This window comes from Misgurnus anguillicaudatus, chromosome 19 (genome assembly GCF_027580225.2).
Source record: "Misgurnus anguillicaudatus chromosome 19, ASM2758022v2, whole genome shotgun sequence".
Lineage (NCBI taxonomy): Eukaryota > Metazoa > Chordata > Actinopteri > Cypriniformes > Cobitidae > Misgurnus > Misgurnus anguillicaudatus.
The window spans coordinates 46,472,677-46,495,786 of NC_073355.2; the positions used below are offsets into that span (position 1 = coordinate 46,472,677).

A 23,110-nucleotide genomic window follows, 5' to 3' on the forward strand; every position below is an offset into this window, starting at 1 on the left:
TAAGGTAAGTGGTTGCAATCAATTTATTTAAGCTAAATTTAAACAAAAGTTTTATATTTTATTTTACTTTACTAATCTTTTTTGTTTAAATGTCGCTTAAATAAATTGATTGCAACCACTTACCTTAAAAAATTTCTTAAATTCAATGAATAATTTTTTTCAGTGAATGATTTAAAAATAGAAAAAAAATTAATACATAAAATGACATGAAAAAGAAAGTCGTGCCACGGACACGAAAAAACTATTTATAGAAATTTGTGCTGAGTGACACGAAAAAAACATTTGTGCTCAAGGCACGAAAAAAGCTGAATTTCGTGCCATGGACATGAATAAATTAATCCAATTTTCCGTGACTCTAACACGACTTGAGATCATGTTGGAATATGATCCAATTCAATGATATTCAATTCAGTGAATAATTTTTTTCAGTGAATGATTTAAAAATAGAGAAAACAATACATAAAATGACATGAAAAAGAAAGTCGTGCCACGGACACGAAAAAACTATTTATAGAAATTGACACGAAAAAGACATTTGTGCTCAAGGCATGAAAAAAGCTGAATTTCGTGCCATGGACACGAATAAATTAATCAAATTTTTCGTGACTATAACACGACTTGAGATCATGTTGGAATATGTACATTCGTATGAAGTAAATTATACAAAAACATGCAATTATCATAAAACAATAGCGAAACCTCTCCCCAACGTCAACGTCACTGTCAATGTCAATGTCAATGTCAATTTATTTATAAAGCACAATTAAACACAACTGTCGTTGCCCAATGTGCTGTACAGTACAGAACAAAACAAAGCAAAAAGACCAGTAAAGGACGACATAAAACCATAGTATCACAGTTAAGAACAGATAAAAACATTACAAGAAATTGAAGTTATAAAACATACGCAGAAATCACATAAAACATTACTAAGACAATGAGGTCACAAATCATGTAGCGTACGCCAACTCAAATAAATAGGTTTTTAACTTAGATTTAAAAATAGGAAGTGTGGGTGCAGTTCTGATCACAGTGGGCAGGCTGTTCCAGAGTCTAGGTGCCGCTATAGAGAAAGCCCGATCTCCTCTAGTCTTCAGCCTTGACCTAGGGACCACTAAGAGCCTCTCGTTGGCCGATCTGAGGGCTCTCGTTGGTTGATGGACTGTCACTAGCTCAGAGAGATATTGAGGTGCTATTCCATTTAAAGACTTAAAAAGTAGCAGCAATGTTTTAAAATGGATCCTATAGTGCACTGGTAACCAATGGAGTGACTGAAGGACAGGGGTTATATGGTCCCGTTTCCGAACTCCTGTCAGGGCCCTTGCAGCGGCATTCTGAACCATTTGAAGGCGATTGATGGAAGACTGACTAATCCCCAAATATAATGAATTGCAGTAATCAAGCCTCGTAGTGATAAAACAATGTATCACTCTTTCAAAATTTGTGAAAGTAAGAAAGGGTTTCATTTTCATCACGGTTCGCAACTGATAAAAGCTGGACTTAACAACCTGGTTCACCTGTCTGTCCAGCTTTAGTGCACTGTCCAACATCACGCCCAGGTTTTTCACCCTAGGCTTAACATACTGTGTGAGAGCATCAAGATTTACATTATTTGCACCATGTGCATCAGAAGGGGTAAACACTATGACCTCAGTTTTACTCTCATTCAAACTTAAAAAATTCCGAGACATCCAAGCCTTTACATCTTGAAGGCAGGCAACCATCTGCTGCACTCCGTTCTTGTGTTTGAGTGGAAAATATATTTGTGTATCATCTGCATAACAATGATAATTTAAACCATATTTCCGAAAGATGGTACTAAGAGGGATCATGTATAGAGAAAATAACAGTGGTGCTAATGTGGAGCCCTGAGGAATCCCACATGTCAAAGGTACAGGTGAGGATCGAACTTTCCCCATGTTGACTGAGAAACTCCTGTTTGTCAAATATGACTGAAACCACTGTAGCGCTGAGCCTCTGATGCCTACTATATGTTCTAAGCGAGACAGCAGAACATTATGATCTACTGTGTCGAAGGCAGCACTTAGGTCTAGGAGTATCAACACTACCGGATCGCCAGAGTCAGTGGCTAGGAAGATGTCATTTAACACTTTTAAAAGAGCTGTTTCAGTCGAGTGGAATTTCCTGAAGCCCGACTGAAATACATCGCCAATATTGTATTCTCCCTGGAGCAAAAGCACACTGAATAAAATGATTCATTGAATTGAATCGATTTTTTTAAGGTAAGTGGTTGCAATCAATTTATTTAAGCTACATTTAAACAAAAGTTTAATATTTTATTTTACTTTACTAATCTTTTTTGTTTAAATGTAGCTTAAATAAATTGATTGCAACCACTTACCTTAAAAAATTTATTCAATTCAATTAATAATTTTTTTCAGTGAATGATTTAAAAATAGAAAAAAAAAATCAATACATAAAATGACATGAGAAAGAAAGTCGTGCCACGGACACGAAAAAACTATTTATAGAAATTTGTGCTGAGTGACACGAAAAAACATTTGTGCTCAAGGCATGAAAAAAGCTGAATTTCGTGCCATGGACATGAACAAATTAATCCAATTTTCCGTGACTATAACACGACTTGAGATCATGTTGGAATATGTACATTCCTATGAAGTAAATTATACAAAAACATGCAATTATCATAAAACAATAGCGAAACCTTGTCCCAACGTCAGTGTCACTGGAGCAAAAGCACACTGAATAAAATGATTCATTGAATTGAATCAATTTTTTTAAGGTAAGTGTTTGCAATCAATATATTTAAGCTACATTTAAACAAAAAAGATTAGTAAAGTAAAATAAAATATACAACTTTTGTTTAAATGTAGCTTAAATAAATTGATTGCAACCACTTACCTTAAAAAAATTGATTAACTTCAACTAATAATTTTTTTCAGTGAATGATTTAAAAATAAAGAAAACAATACATAAAATGACATGAAAAAGAAAGTCGTGCCACGGACACGAAAAAACTATTTATAGAAATTTGTGCTGAGTGACACGAAAAAGACATGTGCTCAAGGCTCAAAAGCACACTGAAAAAAATTATTCACTGAATTTAATCAATTTTTTTAAGGTAAGTGGTTGCAATCAATTTATTTAAGCTACATTTAAACAAATGTTTTATATTTTATTTTACTTTACTAATCTTTTTGTTTAAATGTAGCTTAAATAAATTGATTGCAACCACTTACCTTAAAAAATTGATTAAATTCAATTAATCATTTTTTTCAGTGAATGATTTAAAAATAGAAAAAAAATCAATACATAAAATGACATGAAAAAGAAAGTAAAAAAATATTTATAGAAATTTGTGCTGAGTGACACGAAAAAAACATTTGTGCTCAAGGCACGAAAAAAGCTGAATTTCGTGCCATGGACATGAATAAATTAATCCAATTTTCCGTGACTCTAACACGACTTGAGATCATGTTGGAATATGATCCAATTCAATGATATTCAATTCAGTGAATAATTTTTTTCAGTGAATGATTTAAAAATAGAGAAAACAATACATAAAATGACATGAAAAAGAAAGTCGTGCCACGGACACGAAAAAACTATTTATAGAAATTGACACGAAAAAGACATTTGTGCTTAAGGCATGAAAAAAGCTGAATTTCGTGCCATGGACACGAATGAATTCATCAAATTTTTTGTGACTATAACACGACTTGAGATCATGTTGGAATATGTACATTCATATGAAGTAAATTATACAAAAACATGCAATTATTATGAAACGATAGCGAAACCTCGCCCCAACGTCACTGGGACAAAAGCACACTGAATAAAATGATTCATTGAACTGAATACATTTTTTAAGGTAAGTGGTTGCAATCAATTTATTTAAGCTAAATTTAAACAAAAGTTTTATAATTTATTTTACTTTACTAATCTTTTTTGTTTAAATGTCGCTTAAATAAATTGATTGCAACCACTTACCTTAAAAATTGATTAAATTCAATTAATCATTTTTTTCAGTGAATGATTTAAAAATAGAAAAAAAAAATTAATACATAAAATGACATGAAAAGGAAGGTTGTGCAGCGGACACGAAAAACTATTTATAGAGGTTTGTGCTGAGTGACACGAAAAAGACATTTGTGTTCAAGGCACGTAAAAAATATGAATTTCGTGCAATGGACACAAATAAATTAATCAAATTTTCCGTGACTATAACACGACTTGAGATCATGTTGGAATATGTACATTCCTATGAAGTAAATTATACAAAAACATGCAATTATCATAAAACAATAGCGAAACCTCGCCCCAACGTCAACGTCACTGGGGCAAAAGCATCATACAAAAATGTGTGAATGTGGTCGTAAAAATTAATACAAATTAGCCACCTTGCTATAAGATTGCATTGGTTGTACTGTGAATACATATTAAGGTTTCAATGCATGCACATTTACTTGATTTATTTTCACATGAAGACAAAAATGAGCAGGAAACTTTTAGCAAAAGTTTCTAATAGATGTCATTTTCATCTATGATAAAATTAAAAGACATTAAAGAAATTGCATTTGTGATATTTCCGTTCTGCGGGGTGGTTTGACAACAAAATCAACACAGATTTTTGCATCCATTATCACACCATGAGTCCATGTAAACGCAGCAGAGCGCTGGATTATATTACATAACAGCAGTTGTGGGCTGACTCGAACTGTGTCCATATACAGTACAGACTCTTTCAGATGACGTTTATTTCTCCAACAATAAATATACAGTACCAGACAACATCACAGATCCGACTACTTTAAGAAACAATATGCATTTAAATACTCAGCTTGATTTATCATTTTAAAGACATTCTTGAATGTTTCTGGTCAGGTGTGTGTGGTGTTGTTGTTGTTTTTGTTTTGTGTTCTCCGTGGGTCTCGGATGTCTCTCAGGAAGTGATCCACCCTGCCGCTGTCATCCCCAGAGAGAGACAAAGACACCAAAATACCATCACATCTACTGGATATCATCAATAAATCATGTTTATAGTGACTTTAGGTTTATTTGAGATTATGTTGACATCTGTAATATTTGATTGGTTCACTAAGAGTTGAAGAGGTTAACTGAGCTCTAACCGGTTACCTCTCATTCCAATAATTCATCATACACATAAATAGAAACACTCAGTAATTATTTCATCATTTCATGACATAATTCAAATTCCTACTATAATCAGTTAAGATGTCAGTAAATCAACAGCTACTAGTAGTCATCTCTTGTCTCTAAGTTTAGTTTTCATTTACGTATTTCTGGAGATAAACATCACATGCACTGAGGTGCCGAGTCAAGTTATTATTAATTTTTAATGTGCATATTGCATATAACAGATTTCTTTAGGCAACTACTAGTTGAATATGTGAAATCCAGACTAAAGTCTCATTAATATCAATCTTTGACATGATCTTACTCAGTCAGTATTAAAGATATCAGGTTATATTTTCACACAATAGATGATGTATTTTATGTTGAAAGCAGTAAATCACACAAATGTGTGAATGAATGATGTAGGTTGTGTAAAGGTGAGACACAGGCGTGTTTATTATCCATTCATGACAAACCAGAGCTTACATTGTGACGTCCATTGATTTGAATGCGTGACGTCTCACTAGTGAACTACCTGAATATATCACATGCACTTGAATGCGACTTAAACTGAAAGGGGTGGTTTCCCAGACAGGGTTTAGATTAAGCCAGGAATAGGCTGTAGTTATTTTTTTCAAACACACCATACAAAAAACAGTACTGGTGTGCATCTTGAGACAAAACGACAGCCGCCAATACGCCTATATTTTAACTTATTACACTCTGAGGCTATTTTGGGGATTTCCGCCTGGATTTGGCCTACCCAGTTTCAAAAGCTTCCCATACCCACATGCAGAAATGTAAATACAAAAGTTTGGTATCATTTTACAAGAAACCCTTTGGAATGTCATAAAACACTGTTGAAAGTGCTAAACATGGTTGTATGTGTTGTCAGTCCTCTAATAAACACAAAAATAAATAGGCGCTTTTTGAAGTTTTTTTCTAAAATCTGTATTTAAAAGTGTATAACTCTGGCCCTGAGTGCTCCAGCTACCTGCAGACAGTTTTGTTTGATTCCAGCAATTGTCAGCTTACAGATGAAAAAGGAATTTTTTTTCTCTATCATAATAAATGCAAAAGTTATTTTACTCCAACTGATGGGAAGAATAATACCCATTTTGTATTTAATTTCCGCCTAAAAATATTTGAAGTGCTCCCATAACCACATACAGTGGAATAAATGCAATATCTTTGAAGTTACATAAAAAGCTGCTGTTTGTGACAAATATTGTTATTTATGTTGTTTTTCATATGATAAAACACCAAATTGTCCTTTTTTATGTTGTAAACACTGTCTTTGATAGTGTATAATTCTGGTTCTGGGTGCTCTAGCAGACTGCAGACAGTTCTGGTTGTTACAAGCAGCAGACAGTAAACACCCAAAAAAGAATGAACTCTATCGCATGTAGCAGTCAAAACTTATTCTTATTTTACTGAAGTGTGTGGAAAAATATATATTTTCATATAAAAGTACTTTATTTTGTTTTGCACATATAATAAATAGCAAGGGATTATTCATGCACACAACCAAAGAAAATACTGTGAATGGACTCATTTTTTAGAGTAGGACCTAAGAGAAAAGATGGTGTAGCATATGTGGCTATCTGTGCTATCTGAGGCAGTCCACACTCAAGTTTCACATACGTTTACAAAATACGATATTTAACCTCATAATTCATTCAACGATTTTTGGATATGTGATAATAGAACAAAAATAATGATGTATTCCTGAGAGTGAGAGCTTTCATTTGATATAAGACTTGCCCATGTTTGTCATACTTGAAAAATATGAAATATGTGAATATTAAATTATATAAAAAATATGGGGGGGGTGATCGTGTAAATTAAGTGTAAATAACTTTCTTACAGTAAAATATATCTCAAAGTGATGCATATCTGCAGAAAGTAGAGAGTCTAAGCTTTCAAACAGTATCTCATATGTGGTACTGGTTCCATGATAGACCATTAAAAATTAAAGGAATATTTTATATTAAGTCATAATAATTAATTTTGGACCCGGTACAGGGTCGATAAGCTGTTTTCTGTTAAGACAGCTCAAACATTTATTTTAGGTCCCGTAAAAATGACTTGTTGAAATGACTGGAGCTCTTAAACAAGGAAAAGTTTAGGAAATAAAATATCAATGAAGTAAATTCGGGGAAAGTCTTAAATTTAGAAAAGTTTTAGAAAACATGCAGATTAGCCTGCTGCTTTGTCAAAATATTTTTCTGCATAAAAATAAGCATGAGGCTTTCTGTCCATCTTTCAGCTTTTTAACTTGAAACATTTATCTTAATTTTTTTTTTTTGCAGTCAATTTAAACTAGTTTAATGTTATTTTATTATATATTATTATAATATATAAAATAACACTTTATTTTTTTACAGAATATGCATGCTGCAAATATCCCAGCTTGAATGAATTAATGTAACTCCCACGAAACATTTCTCTTTCATAAATGACTTTTGTGCCGTGTGATTCATACAGACCTGGAGGAGACGTGTGATAAATAAACCAGGAAGCATTGAGGTGAGAAGCAGGTGTGTGTGATAACTGTGGGTGAGGGTCGTGGACCTGTGGGTACAGCAGGTGGGCTGAACACAACAAACATCCTGATTTACATCGTGTTATATATAGACACCGCTACTGATACAACTATCCTCCAGACTATATCTGCTTTGAAGTACATCAGGAAATAAAACACTGTGTTTTTATGATGGTGACTCTTCTCTGTGACATCTGAAAGCTCTCGGCAGGGTCCACCTCCGCATGCAGATCATATTTTATTTCTCAGGGTAAAATCTGCAGCACTCTTCCTGTACCAGCATCATCATTCAACCTCAACACAAGATTGCAGATAGGAAGCTTTCCCGTAGCTCAAGTGGTGGTGCATTGCAAGTTTAGCCAAATGCACAAATGTTAATGTGGTAAAGGTGGAAAGGTCTGAACTTATGAACATTGGACTTGTTGTTGGTGTAGCCTACTTGAATATTTTCACATACAGTAGCCTACCTTGCATACAAATACATGCACTTTCATACCCAAATACCAATGTGCACAAATATTGGGTTGTTTTTTTGCTGTGTTGTGGTCATTGTCACTTTCTTTATTTTCTCTTTGTGCGTGCCCTACTATTATGCATACGTCGCCACAATACGCGTTTGCTGTGGCAACCGGCGTTACCATGACACACATTCACACGCGAGACGTCGAGCACTTTACTCGCACGCACCAACAGTCGGCTGAACGCGCACCCGGCGCACACCTCTCTGCGCGCTCATGTATCGGTGCGCACTTGGGAAAAACTGCATCAAAACAAAGTGACGTAGGGTATTTATCCTCCAATAATAAGTTTTAAAAAGCTAATTTATATCCTAATTTAGTTCTTGTGATGCATATGCAATGTAGTGTATGTTGGAGTGTTGTTTTCATACACACAGTGAGTGACTGTACGGGGACGTGAACACATGACAGTCAATGTGCCGCACTCATCTCACTGGAATTATCGACTCACTGCTGCTATTGGACAAAAGTAGGTCAACGCCAGCCGAGGGCTCAGCGCAACCCGATGTTCCGCAATTCATCGCTTTGCGCAGTAGCTGAACAGTTATTGAGTCCATTGACCTGCGCAGCCAATCAAACGCGACCGCGCTGTGTCTCTGATCAGCGCTGGTAACAAGCACTTACTGTTACTGTGCAGTCAGGGAGCTTTGGCCTTTGCCAGACATTGATGTTGTGTTTCGAGGTGTGTAGTTTACGCGAGAGGGAGTAATGAAAATAAATTTGGTCAGTAGGCTACTATTTTGCATTAAATGTGAATTTAAAGTCCAACATATCAGTACATTAAGATACCTAAATACTTGAAATATATATTTTTGTTTATCAAAACACACTATAATATATTTCTGAATTTAATCAAACGTTTAATTCAATGTACAATATTAAAATTATACAATTTACGCAAATGAGTGTTGTAAGTTTGTAGTTAATCTTAGTTAGTTGTGCAATGCAAGAGTGAACATAAAATAATCTAAATATATTTGGAATACAGACGCAGCTTTTTGAAAAATGATTTGCAAGTTAGTTAAATTAAATGCACAGAACGCGTCAGTAAAATGCACAATTTGCTTAAAAAATAATAATAATAATAAATAAAAACAGAATAGAATTTAAATAATAGTTCTGATTAGAATAATAAGTCGGTTTTGATGCATATTACTTCTCAAAATTTAATTTCTCAATGCGCATCAAAACAAACATTAATCTTCAGTGGCCAACAATCAACAAGAAAAAAATGAAATCGTGAATGTGCAACAATGTATCCAGTCATGATTCCGAGGCCACGCCCCTTTCTATTCAACAGTCCGCCCTCTTCATTGACGTCACGGGCGTCAGACTGCGCACATGGAATTGGGAGTCAGTTGCGCTTTTGCGCTCCAGCCAGCACAACACTCGGACGCGCACAACCAGTCGCCGCGCATCGGTGCCTGCGCACGGGCCGAGGGTTTTATTCCAACACGCAGCTGGTGTATCGCAGATCTCTTTTTGTATTTTTATATAAATTGCCTTTTGTAACTTCGTCTCTTTGGGAAGGTTGATATATTATTCCTTTGCGCGATGGAAAAGATGTCTCGACCTCTTCCTGTAAACCCAACTTTCCTACCTCCGACCCACGGTGTCCTGAAATCCCTGCTGGAGAACCCCATGAAACTGCCATTTCACCACGATGACGGTAAGTGGATATGACAGATCGGGCAGGTTGGGGGGTTTACTGTAAATGTTCCTCTGTATGGGAGGACAGACGCAACCTGCGTCTTGCTTTCATTTTAAACATTCATTGCGCGTGTATGCATGCTTGACTCAAAATGATTTATTTATCACGACTGTCATTTAAAATTAAAGTTTCATTGTTTTTAAACGCATTGCACAGCTATAAAATCCTGTGCGCGGTGAATCAAGCCAGAATGCATGACTTTATCAATTTGCATATATTCACATTATCGTTTAAATTTACAAGTAATGATTAAAATACACCTTTTATGCGATCGTACTTTATTTCTGTGGATAAAGTTCGCACGCAACGCAGAAGGTTTAACTCATAGTTCGCTATAGAGGGCGTCATTGCGCGCTTCTCTGGCTCTTGCAGGATTATTTGCTGATCATTTGTTTTTGTTATAAATCTGTCCTGTAATTTGTAAAAATTCGGATGGAAAATGCATTGGCAATATTTAAGGTCGTATGACACATTCTGCAGTTTATTGCTTTAGACTTGTTAAGGAATAGTTCACCCAAAACATGATATTCTGTTATCATTTATTCTGCATCAGTTCAGATAATTTGCTAACCATAAAATGTATTCGTATCGTTGTATGCATCTGGCAAAATATGCAATAGCAAGTTAAATAAGATTTTTATCTTGCACACATAGTGTGCACCAAATATATGGTGCTTTACTTGTTTAAAAAAATGTGCACAAATGTCACTCTTTGCCCGAGGGGGAAATAATGAAACTGTAGGGCTACAAATCTCCAAAACTACAATAAAAAGTACTATAAGAGTTTTATTTAAGTCACCCCTAAATGTGGATTTGTTAGTTATCATTATCAGGTATATTAATCGATCACAATCCTTGACATCACAATGCGATGTTAAAAGTAAAGGTTAATTTACTTTGACACATTTGTCTCGTTGCTGCAGGCTTTGGGAAAGACAAAGAGAAGGAGAAGAAGCTGGAGGATGATGGAAACAATCTCACCAGCCCACAGTCCGCCTTTCTGGGCCCAACGCTGTGGGACAAGACCCTGTCATACGACGGTGATAACTTCCAGCTGGAATACATGGATTTAGAGGAATTCCTGTCAGAGAACGGTATTCCTGCCAACAATCAAAGCGAGAACCAACCTTCCCCGCAGCCTCCCTCCACCCCACCCACACCTACTGTGGTGGATCTCAGTAGCAGAGCAACTACTTCTGTTCACTCCGCGATAGTCGCCCAGAACTGCCATCCGAGCCCAAATAGAGCAGGTACCGACCCAAACACGCTCATCCCCAAAGCCAAGCACACATGCACAAAACTCAGATCTTTTTTGGTTGGTTGTGTCCCACTCCTGAACCCCAAGCATATCCAAGAGTTTTATGAAGTGTAGAAAACACCTGATGCATTAAGTTTATTGCTGGTTAAAGTTCATATTGTCATGGTTTTGCTGCAGGTGGCAGATATCGGGTGATGATGATGTTTACTGTAATGCAATATTTATCTCTGCAAATGCTTGATGTTCGCTTAGTAATTCAATCTAACCTGTCTGGCCAAACACGACTTACAGCCCTACAGAAAACACACTTGATGAACCTTCAAATTCTAACCAATGTTGTTCAGTTATGATTCGCTTCGGGGTTCACGCGTCGCTTTCACGGATACCTTAGATGCTGAGCAGCGTAAAATAGCTATTAAACCTGCCAGATGAAATTAAAAAGCCAGCGTGTGCGAGGTGCAAACTACACCTTTAATTTACTTCAAAAGATAATGACTGTATCAGTGGTGTGTGATTAAGGGCTGATGTAGGTGTAAACCTCAGAGAAAAATAAAGGCAGCATTTCACTTTTGACAACACTTACATTTTTGAATTGATCCTAAAAATGCAAAAGTTAACTAAAATACTTAAAATATGATTTTAAAAACTTGGTAATATATTTATTGTATATAAGCTCAGATGCAAAAGTACATCTGACATGTTTTCTCTTTTAATGTTTAGATTTAGTCATTTCACTGTAATGTCAATGATAAAGGTTATTGGTCAGTAATTGAAATGCTCTATTTTTTCAAATGTCACTTTAGTAATTTTATTGGTATTTAACAAATTTGACTGTCTTTCGTTTCAAAACCCTCTAAGTGCATGCAAAAATCTCCACTTGTAAAAAAAGTCTGCAGTCACTCTTTACTGCAATTTCTGAATGAAAGTAAAAGGCTTAAACATTCAATCAATATCCTAATATATTCTGTTAACCTCCTTTAACCGGGTAAAAAATTCTTGCACCTTGACGTACACGGCGTGCATCCAATTCGTCTTGCATGCACTTAGAGGACTTTGCTGAAAAATTGTTGTGGCGTTTAATGGATTCGACCAACAAAGCTTTCTGAATGACCTGTGATTAAGCAAATTTGAAACAAAAGTAGATAACACTTTATTTTACGGTGTCTTTGTTAAGCATGCTACATGTAATTATTATAGTAATACCAGTTAATTATGCATAATTACATGCAACTAACCCTAAACCAAACCCTAACCCCAACCCTCTAGTAAGTACATGTTGTTAATGATTATTACTTAGTACTTAAATGTATAATTACACTGTAACATTGATACCGTAAATTAAAGTGTGACCCAAAAGGATTTGATGAATGTATAATAGTTTCCGAGAGCATTCGGTTAATATCATCATCTAATTTTTGATGGAGGTGGCGTTTAGCGGCTTTTGCGTTTGAGCGGCTCTTTATATATTTTCTATATTCATAGAAGTTAAAGCTCCCATAACACACACAGTTATCTCATGTTAATCTTGGGTACCTATAGAGTAGTATTGTATCCTTTATATGTCCAAAAAGTCTTTTGTATTGTCCGATTTATAAAATACAGAACAGCCTTTCTGTTTTTCCAAAAAAAAAAAAACTCTTAAAAGCGTTTTGTGGGAGGAGATAAAGAGTTACAAGTACAGCACAGCTATATGTTCACGTTGTTTATATTATATGCACTTATGCACTGACTGCAAACAAAACACTTGAGATCAGATTTTAATTTACTCCGAAAATGCAGGTAACAAACATAAACCCATTCGCAATTAGCTTGCTGTCCATGAAAAAGCAAACAGCATCCACTGTTGTCTTAACTGTGGGTTTACACCAGATGCGAGTTCAACGATTTGCGCAAGTAGATTACATACAAAGTCAATGCAAAGACGCGATCAGACGCGTCCTCGCGTGGGGAGATGTGAATGACGCGTTATGGACGGTGCGCTATTCGCATCAAACGCGTCTTCGCCCAAGTTGAAAATATTCAACTCGAGCGAAAAGTTCGCATGACACGAAGTTAAATCCCGCGAGTAATCTAGAGCGAGCAACGCGAATGCACGCTTTGCGTTTGGTGTAAACCCACAGTAAGACAGAGTTACTTGGAAAGCTGACAGATTTTACTTCCACAAACACACTTCTTTCGTTGCGCCATTGTTGATTCTTGATTTATAACAAAGTTGTCGCGTGCAGTGATGTTTGTGACTTCTACTAAAAGAAACAACGCTAATGAGGAGCATTCTCGCTCTCACTATTTCTTTTGTATGTGTGGGTGTGGTTTTCCAGGGGAAGTGCCCATAAAAGGAATAAGGGGTCTATGATACATAACAGTTAACCATGTTTGAAAAAAACGTTCTGAAACTTGTAGGAAAGAGGAGTGAGTTTGACACGCTCAACTGCTTTTTTGACACTTTGCCTTTAACTGTGTTAATAAGTGCATGAAATACCATTAGCCACCCCCACTGCTTTTAAAGTCATGAACAGTACATTTGTGATTTTAATTTCATGAAAATTATAAATTTTTTGCTTCTACTGGAATGCATCGAAACATTATTGCGTAGTTGCAAAAATGGTCCTTATAATAGATTTCATTTTCTCATATTCTCTCACATCTGACAGATTTATAACAGTAACCAGTTAATGAACATGTTGATTGACATTTATAGTGGATGCATTAAAAATGGTGCATACGAGGTGAGCGCATATAATTATAATTTAACATTAAACTGTCAAATGTAAAAAAAATTACAGTCAACTACAATACAAGTGAATCGGCTGCACAGTAATCCTGTTTTATTAGACAGGTTCATGCAATTATCATTACAAGTGTTTTTTATTGTCTGGCAATCCTTTCAGATCTTGTAAAACCTTCAGTAAAGGGTCACCATTATAGAAGCTATTCATAAAATTCGACCGCTGTCTCACCCCTGCTCAGATGATGATGATGACTTCGTGCAGTTTAGCACGTCAGATCTCCTGCGCATCTCACAGCACAGGGTTCATGCAGTGTGTGCATGTGTGTGTTTTGCATTGTTTTTTGTGTATGTTTATATTTCTGCATGAGCATTTACATGCACACGTGTTCAGTCTACACCGTCTAGCCAGGCTCCGCACATTTCCACTCACGTGAAGACAGCGAGCACTCGGAACAGCGTGCGTGGCCATGTGATACACACATGCGGCCTCCCTGTGCTGAGAGAGAGAGAGAGAGAGAGACATGTTATTCCCCAGCTTCTGTTTTCTTTCCACCACTCTTTCTTAGGCTCCACCCATCTAGCCACACCCCTCCCAGAGCACACCCCCTGTCCTTCCCGCCCTCTCTCTCTCTCTCTCTGTGTTGTTGTGTGCGCCTGAAGCACAGTATGTTCTCAGTGAAAATCACATTGCCAGCATCGTGTCTCCCTCACGTGCAGCCGTGTAGACACGCCACCTTTAAGCGACCTGTAAATAACAGTGCAGTGATGAATGTGTCAGCGCTGCCCTGAAACTACAAGCACACCATTTTAAAGGGGTGGCCAAATGATGTCATGATAAATATATGATTTGCATTATTGTTTAATTTTAGTGCATTCGTGATAAACGTTTTATCAGTTCATGCGTAAGCAAAAGCATTATGCATTTAACAAACACTTTTAACGATCGAGATGCATGAATTCTAAAATGTCTATTTCACATACATAAAGACAAACACGTGCATTATCACACCAAACTTTGTGCGTTTTAGTCAATGGACTTTGTTTAACACCATGTGTGTGTGTTAACACATGTTTTGGCATGGAGTTTGTGAGCTGTCGGCAGTAGATAGGGAGAAAACATTGTGTGGTTTTGGATTAGAGATATTGGCGGTCGGTGCCGGTAGATAACAGATACAGGAGAATACTGAGGTCTCTGTTGCCTCTGTTGTTTATTAGACATCAGTGTTTTTTGCAGTTAGTCCCCACTGATAGATGCCACAAATACACCTAAACATATCTCTATTACCTGTCATTTTAAACGATATGTTTTTATGAGCAGCATAAAAGATATTTATTATTATATGGACTGTTCTTGTGTCAGCCAATAAGAGTGGACATTATAGTGCTCAGACTTTAGAGTGATTAGTCACATGATGTTTACAGCTCAGGTGATTGGATCAAAAGTCAGGTCAAAACTTAAGTGCTCATGAACTGATGACATCACACAAGTCGTGTACTTTAACCGCAATAAGATGAATTGGAAATTTAACAGATTTTCCAGTTGTTATAGACATTTATGCATTTGGCAAATGCTTTTATCCAAAGCGACTTACCAGGGATTGAGTTCATGACATTTGTGTTGCTAATGCGATGCTCTACCAATTGAGCTACAGGAATGCTAACGACCTACATTTTACATTTAGTCATTTAGCAGATGCTTTTGAACCCAGGAATGTCATGTAAATCAAAAAGAGCAGTGGTCCAAGCACTGAGCCTTGAGGTACCCCAATACTGAGACATTGGGGTTTGGAGACACCACCTCTCCAGGATACTCTGAATGACCTACCTGAGAGGTTTGGACTTGGTCTTGTCTTGATCTCGACTGTCTTTGGTCTCTGTCTCATCTTGTTCTCAGACTTATCGGTCTTATTGGTCAACACTTAAAGAAAAAATTACTAACCAACCCTTGCCTATGTATTCTGTGTTGGACTTGATGAGACTTATTTCCAGTGCACTTATGTATTGCTGTTCTTGTGTTGCTATAATTGCTTCTATTGTTTACCTAATTTGTAAGTCGCTTTGGACAAAAGCGGATTTTATTTCAAGACCGGTTAAGACCACAATTGCAGGAATTACACTAAATTGCTGCTGCATTTATGTGTTAACATCATTATATTGGATAAAACTTCTGGCTTTAAAAGCAATTAATGACTTATTTCTTGATTGTTTTCTTTTGTAACTGTTTTGCCGGTAAGAAATGAATGCAGGATTGTCCAAAAAAAAAAACAATCTGTCAACAACAATAATACAAAGGCCCACAATAGCCAAGAAGGTCTTGGTTGTGTCTCGGTCACAGCTGATTTTTGGTCTTAGTCTTGTTTTAGTCTCGGTTCAGGTCGTCTAAACTACAACAATACTCTTTGGTTTTGACTCAAATTAGTCAAGTGAACTTAACGTTTAAACTTTAACGTTTCTTAACTGAGTTTGAATGAACCATTTTGCTAAAAAAATCAGTCTCTTCAAGTCCATTGTGTGGCATTACACATCGCTGGAGATATTTGATCTTTTCAGGAAAGTTCAGAAATCATTAAAATGTAATTTTCTGTCTATTATCTGCAGTTGTACTTTGTTACAACTTGTTTAAACATTCAGTGAACTCAGTAATTGTTTTGTATTACTTTGAATAAAAGAAGTCACCTTTGGCTGACAGACATTTCAGAAATGCTTACAAAAGTAAACCACAAGCATCAGTTTTTATCTGTGTCAATGACTTTTTGGGCCACTGTATTGTATTTCCATGGCTGATGTTTGTTTGTGTTCGCCTTATGTTTGCATCTCACGCTTTGTTTGACTTTTATCAGCTCTATCGAGACTCGCGAGTTAAAATAGAGTTAGTTAGGGCGTCTTTTCCCTGGATCCAACCACTTCCCCGACTGTCGACGCCTCCCTTCCCTGTGTGTGTGGAAGTAGTGACATCCCCTGTATTGAGTTCAGAGAACGATCAGATTCGCAACCCTCAATGCACAAACACACAAACACATTCATTAATTCGTTTAGTGGGTGGAGCTCACTGCTGTTTTTAAGCTCCGCCCACCATAGCTGTCACAGCACTTCAATTGGTCGGCATACTCAGGGTCTTAAACGGCACCCAGACTGAAGACACCTGCTCGCCATATGCATGAAAGATTATTCTGATAGCTGGTCAAACATATGACTTGTGTTATGTTCAGACGTGTTATACAGTAATGTGTCTGGATAGACTTTAAACAAACACGATTACTTTGTTTATTCACTAACCATTATAATTGTAATGTTAGCTTTATAAAAATCTATTGTTTAATTGTATCGTTTAAGTTTTAGACAATATGTATTTCTTATTCTGTACTAGTAGTTTCTGCTGTAGATGAGATATTAAATGTACAAATGCACTAAAAAAAATCATTTACAGACACAATAAAGGTAAACATTATTTACGGCTCAGATTAAAAGATTTACAGATTAAAAACTCCTGAGTCATTCTGGCTGTGTAAAAACAAGGTCAGGTCGACTTTGGGATAGAGATTCATGATTTACTCAGTAGTTTGTGTATTTACACACACAGCTTAATGAGAAAATCTTGGCCGTGATATATGTGCACTTAGTCAGTATTTATCCTCTTTGACCTGTGTTTATAAATAATTCAAGTTTGATGATGATGTTTATTGAATGAGGTTTGGCTCAGATCGGGTCTGTAATGTTTAGTAATCATCTTGTACTGCTGCCGTTGGCGTTAGTTTGTGTTAGGATTGTGCGAGTGAATGTTTTGAATGTGTTTGACTGTTGCTGTGGTTGACTTGTGTTTGATTTTCGTGTTGGAAGTGTATTTTAGGTGCTGTTTACATTGAATCACTTCATGCATCCAGATAGATCAGATTGTGTATGTACATATAGACATTTTCAGCAGTAACAACATAAACAAGCGGCTGTCGCAGTCCACACGTAACTTCCGGTAAACTCTGCTTTGAATAAATAACAACAAAGTACTTTAAACGTAGTTTATTTATATAACAAGGAAAAAACACATAGGACACAAAAACATTTGTTATTTTTGACGAGGGATTTGTTCAAGAGATCAGTTTAGCAACTAGTCAGACCATTAACAAAACCGGAAGTAAAGTTCGGATCCAGACGTGTATCACGTGCATCCGATGAAACCGTCTAATGTACACTTGCCCACATAAATGTCAAGAAAAATTTTATATATTGTATATATGAAGAGTGTTGTTGCAAACTGTTTTTAACATTTTTGTCAAAACATGTTTATTATTATGTTATCATGTTATTATTTTGTTTTATGGTGCTACTTAGCTGTATTTTTTGCAACAACACTCTTTATATATACAGCGCATTTTTGCAGTTGCATTGTTTCAAATCAGCTTCATATGAACAAGAAAAAAAGAAATGATTAATGATACTGTATATAAAGTAGAATATATGGTATTTTTGCACATTTTATTGTCATCATAAATAGATTATAATTTAAGGAAATTAATTACAGTATTACTGGCAGCTATTTGACAGTAACTTACTGTAGATTTAAATTTATATTATTTACCTGCAAGATTAAACATTAACAAGACTTTATCTTCACAAGAAAAAAAGTACAGCATTATGCAAAGCATTCTGGGAAACAAAACCAGAAAAAAATGAAAAAGGTTGATGATGATTTCTGGTTCCCAGAATGCTTTGCATGAGGCTGTTTATTGTAATTTTATTCTGTAAAGACAAAGGCTTGTTAATGTTTAATGTTCATTTTTCTTTGAATAAACTATTGCCAATAAATTAGATAAATATAAATCTACAGTAAGTTACAGCAAACTGCCGCATAACTACACTATACAAAAAAATTCTGTAGAAATTACAATGTTATTGCAGCTGGGTTGCTGGTAATTTACCGTATATTTTAATTTATGTTATTTACTGGCAAGAGTTTGTTCAAAGTTAAATGGATTTTAAATATTGGCAAGTATTTGTCTTTACAGAATAAAACTATACAATAACAGCCTCATGAAAATCATTCTGGGAACCAGAAGTCATCATCAACCTTTTTCTGTTTTTTGCTTCAGATTTTGTTTCCCAGAATGTTTTGCTTGATGCAGTTTTTTTAGTTTTACTCTGTAAAGACAAAGACTTGCAAATGTTTAATGTTCATTTAACTTTGAACAAAATGTTGACAGTAAATAACATTCATTTAAATTTACGGTAAGTTACCGGCAACCCAGCTGCAATTTCTACGGAATTTTTTTACAGCAAATGTACACTTTTTCTGCAACTATCGGACATTTTATCAATAAATATGATAAATAGCAGGTGTCATATTAAGCTAGATTTGTCTTCACATCTTACATGTTAAAAGAAGAAAAATATGTATGTAGAAGAAAAAATAAATAAATGTGAGAGATCTACTAACTACAGTGCTGTCTGGATCTCAGGTCCTGTTTAATGACCCTTAAATCAGTCAAGGGTTTAATTTGATCCTCTAATCCTTCACTAATGATGAGAAAAACAGACTCCACACACTGTTTCCAACACGTACTATCATTCTTATATTTGACATCTCAACCTATTAAGTGAGAGAAGATTGCAGCGTTTTATTTTATGTTTGTTAAATAATAAGCATCACTTATTTTTTTTTAAATAATTTTAGTACATTTTTTAAATACATTTGTGTAAATGTGATTCAACTGCCCTCTGCTGGTCAAAACACAGAAGTGCACACACTCGCATATGATTTTTAGTGGAAGATCTACCACTAAACCCTCCTTATAATGGAAGAGATAATAAGAATGAACACATATCAATCGCAATGCATTCATCCTAAATGGATAAAGTCCACACAGAAATATTTTAATCGTTGAAAGTTAAAGTATTTTCTTCTCTCTCTTTTTCTCTTCCAGTTCCTCCCAGCTCACGTGACACACCCAGTCCAATAGATCCAGACTCAATCCAGGTTCCAGTCGGGTATGAGCCCGACCCTGCCGACCTCGCCCTATCCAGCGTCCCCGGCCAGGAGATCTTTGACCCCCGCAAACGTAAATTCTCCGCAGAGGAGCTAAAGCCACAGCCCATGATCAAGAAGGCACGCAAAGTCTTTATTCCTGAAGACCTGAAGGTAAACCATAGATCTCTCTGCATTTAACACCACTGCCTAATTTGCATAACAGGAGGCGTGTTTGTGCCACGTATATCATAAAAGTGGATCTCTTTCTGTTTCCACACAGGATGAAAAATACTGGGCACGGCGCAAAAAGAACAACTTTGCAGCAAAACGTTCCCGGGATGCTCGTCGGCTCAAAGAGAACCAGATCGCCATCCGGGCCGGGTTCCTGGAAAAAGAGAACACGGCGCTGAGACAGGAAGTGGCCGAGTTACGAAAGGAGCTCGGCCGCTGCAAGAACATTCTGGCCAAATACGAAGCGCGGCACGGCCCTCTGTGAACCCCGAGCTTTCGCCAATCACCATGAATAGCCCAACCCACCACCACCACTTTCCAGGGACTTGTGTGCCCATGTTGAGAGGCACCAATTTCACCTCTCCATTTTCTTTCTTTCTCTGTACAAAACTTCTTTTGATGTCGATATTTGAATTCGTTTTTTTCTCAACTCATTCACCGTACGTCTCTGTATTTGTTATTTTTCACCAACGACGAATCATTTATTTGGAAATGATTCTACATCTAATTTTTCTCTGGAGTGTTTTATACACCTGTAATATGGACTAAGAACTGATCCTTCGCGTCTGTCAATCATCCGCTTTGCCCCTCCCTATTTCCCCAGAGGCTCCGCCCACTACCCATCACACGAGAGAGTTCATTTTATGTATATTAATGTATTTTAGTTGAGCAGCTGTATGCAGATTTCTTTATGTAAAGTGTTTATAACACTAGCTAGTGTCCGGGTATGTTTATATTTAATTTCTTTCTTATGTTTGTCAGTTTTGGTTATTATTTCTTTTAAACCAACACCAGCGTTGACGTTTTTATCTTTCCTACATTGTCCACGGAGCAATAATCTCTTTAGAGGGCAAAAAGTCAAATGTAAGCTAGATCGTCTGAAGTTTCTTCACATATTAGCGCCGTGTCTGGATGATGAAGACCATCTTGTACTTCATTTTTGCTGTAATGTGGAGACTTTCCCTTAAATGCTGAATCCATAGTAGTCGTCTCTTTTCTCTCTCTCTTTGTGTCTCTAACCCCTGCACTAAAGCGTGTCTCACAATCTGATCCGGTGCAATGTTTCTACCTACAATATAATCTGCCTGATATATTTATGACTTTTGTTTTTTTTTTGAATGAAAGATTTTTTTTTCAGAAATATTCAGCTGTTAATTATAACTATTGTTCTGGCTGTTATTGTTATGGCTCTACGGTAATTTTCCTAATGGCTTATTGTTTTAGCATGACTCGAGCTATTTGTAAATGAGTAATTTCGTTTATTATTCCTCCTTCAATTTTTTCTTGTATTTTTTTACCCAGAGCATGTTTTAGATTTAGTTTGTTTTGAAGTCACGACAGAGAGATTTTGTAGTGATTTAGCTTTGCGTCTGTATGACTGTATTGAATGTGTAAAAGGTTTTAAGCTGTCGGTTCAGCAGAACGGTGTTGTCTCAAATACTGTGGTTAAGTTTGTTTACTACAGACCAAATGATACAGCACACAAGAAGATATATTGATAAAACAGAGTTTTAATGTTCTATATATATATATATGAAAACTATATAAATTTGCTTTTGTACAGTATTTTTCCAATATAATACTGTCTGAATATTTTCAAGGCACAAATGCATAGTGAAAGTAAAAGCATAGCTATACATCTAATGTAGTGTTATATAAGGTATATAAGGCGAGATATTTTTGGTTATCTGGGCATTAAATATATTCTGCACCCTTGTATTAAAATAGCCTTTAGTATTCTGTCTCAGGGAACTTTAGCAACCGGACCTCACACACTAAAATTCACGTGAAATAAATACTTTTGTACATGACTAAATGCAGTTCCTCTTATAATAAGGAGGTGTTTATTTTTTCACCACAATGATGTCAGTATAACTCACATTCAGTGCTTTCTTATAGTATTGCTATTTGTTCTTTGAATGGAAATCTAAAGGCTATGCTTCAAGTCTACTTTATTGAGTCGCTGACACGGCCCATGTTGGTAATGAATGTAAGGCAGCTTAGAAAGCTTTCGCTTGCTTTGAATGTTAAAAGAAGTCTTGTTGTCAATGGAGTCACTGGTTGTGTTAAAAATCACATACTACTGTGCTATATACACACTACTAGTTCAGTATATACAGTAGGAAGCTGATATTTCATGTCTGCCACTTAATATAGTTTATATGGAACTAATAAACAATAACATTTCCCCTTTACTGGTTATGGCGGTTCCTCTGATCTACGATCAGTTTTCTGCATGTTATAAAAGATAATGCTGTGTTTTAGGTCTGGGGTTAAATCTTCATTGCCAGACTGTAAATAAAATGCAGCATGAATTCGGTATTGCAGATCAATTTAACCTACTATTTTAAGTTTTGACATAAAAAAGAAATAACTTTAACTTAATTTGTTGATTTGACAAAAACGCTGCATTTTTACAGTGCAACAGTGAATCTGAAAGTCTGCCCTCGTTTAGGCCAAAGTTTTTGATGTGCACACTTTTTGTGTTTTTGTTAAGGATCGTCTGGGCAGAAATGGCGCTGTTGTAATTTTTGTCTTGTGTGTTCTTTAAATGTTCCTTTATTTTCTTGTTTATTTGTTTGTTGCATAAATGCAGATGTACGAAGTCTGTAGAGCAAGTTGCGTGTGTGCATAAAGCCCTTTGTAGTTCACAACATGACTGTTTCCATCTGTACAAAACTGAAATAAACCCAGGATGAAGCCAAACCACTTCTTGTGAATACTGGACACCTAAATACCTCCCTGAGGAGGACGAGTTTTCAACGATATGATCATCTAAGAAAAAAAAGAGACCCCATAGAAAGCCAAAAATATATGATAAATACATTTTGTAGAATGTAAAGCTTAATTAATTTCTTTTTTAATATATTTAGTTTTAGCCTTTACCTATTAACATATATTTCAAAATGTATTTCAGGGGCTACAAATACATTTCTAACTTAACAACCCATACAGCAAAGAATATATATTTTCCTGGCCAAAATATAAAAATATGTATAAAATTAAAAATATTTTTTGGAGTTTAAGATATGTTTAACTTTA

At 35.9% G+C, this 23,110-nt stretch overlaps 1 protein-coding gene across 1 annotated transcript; it reads left to right on the top strand.

Moving 5' to 3' along the window:
* Positions 1-9,531: 9,531 nt before the first annotated feature.
* On the top strand, positions 9,532-22,774 carry LOC141351205 (hepatic leukemia factor-like). The gene is made up of 4 exons (XM_073857781.1): positions 9,532-9,850; positions 10,816-11,142; positions 19,794-20,008; positions 20,118-22,774. The coding sequence occupies exons 1-4, from the start codon at positions 9,736-9,738 to the stop codon at positions 20,331-20,333; spliced, it is 873 nt and encodes a 290-aa protein (XP_073713882.1). The 5' UTR covers positions 9,532-9,735; the 3' UTR covers positions 20,334-22,774.
* Positions 22,775-23,110: the final 336 nt, after the last annotated feature.

Bases quoted from the DNA above. Each gene is read 5' to 3' on its own strand.
- LOC141351205 (XM_073857781.1), top strand. From the start codon at position 9,736: ATGGAAAAGATGTCTCGACCTCTTCCTGTAAACCCAACTTTCCTACCT. The intron at 9,851-10,815 runs GTAAGTGGATAT...TCGTTGCTGCAG, and splicing joins GCCATTTCACCACGATGACG to GCTTTGGGAAAGACAAAGAG. The intron at 20,009-20,117 runs GTAAACCATAGA...GTTTCCACACAG, and splicing joins TTATTCCTGAAGACCTGAAG to GATGAAAAATACTGGGCACG.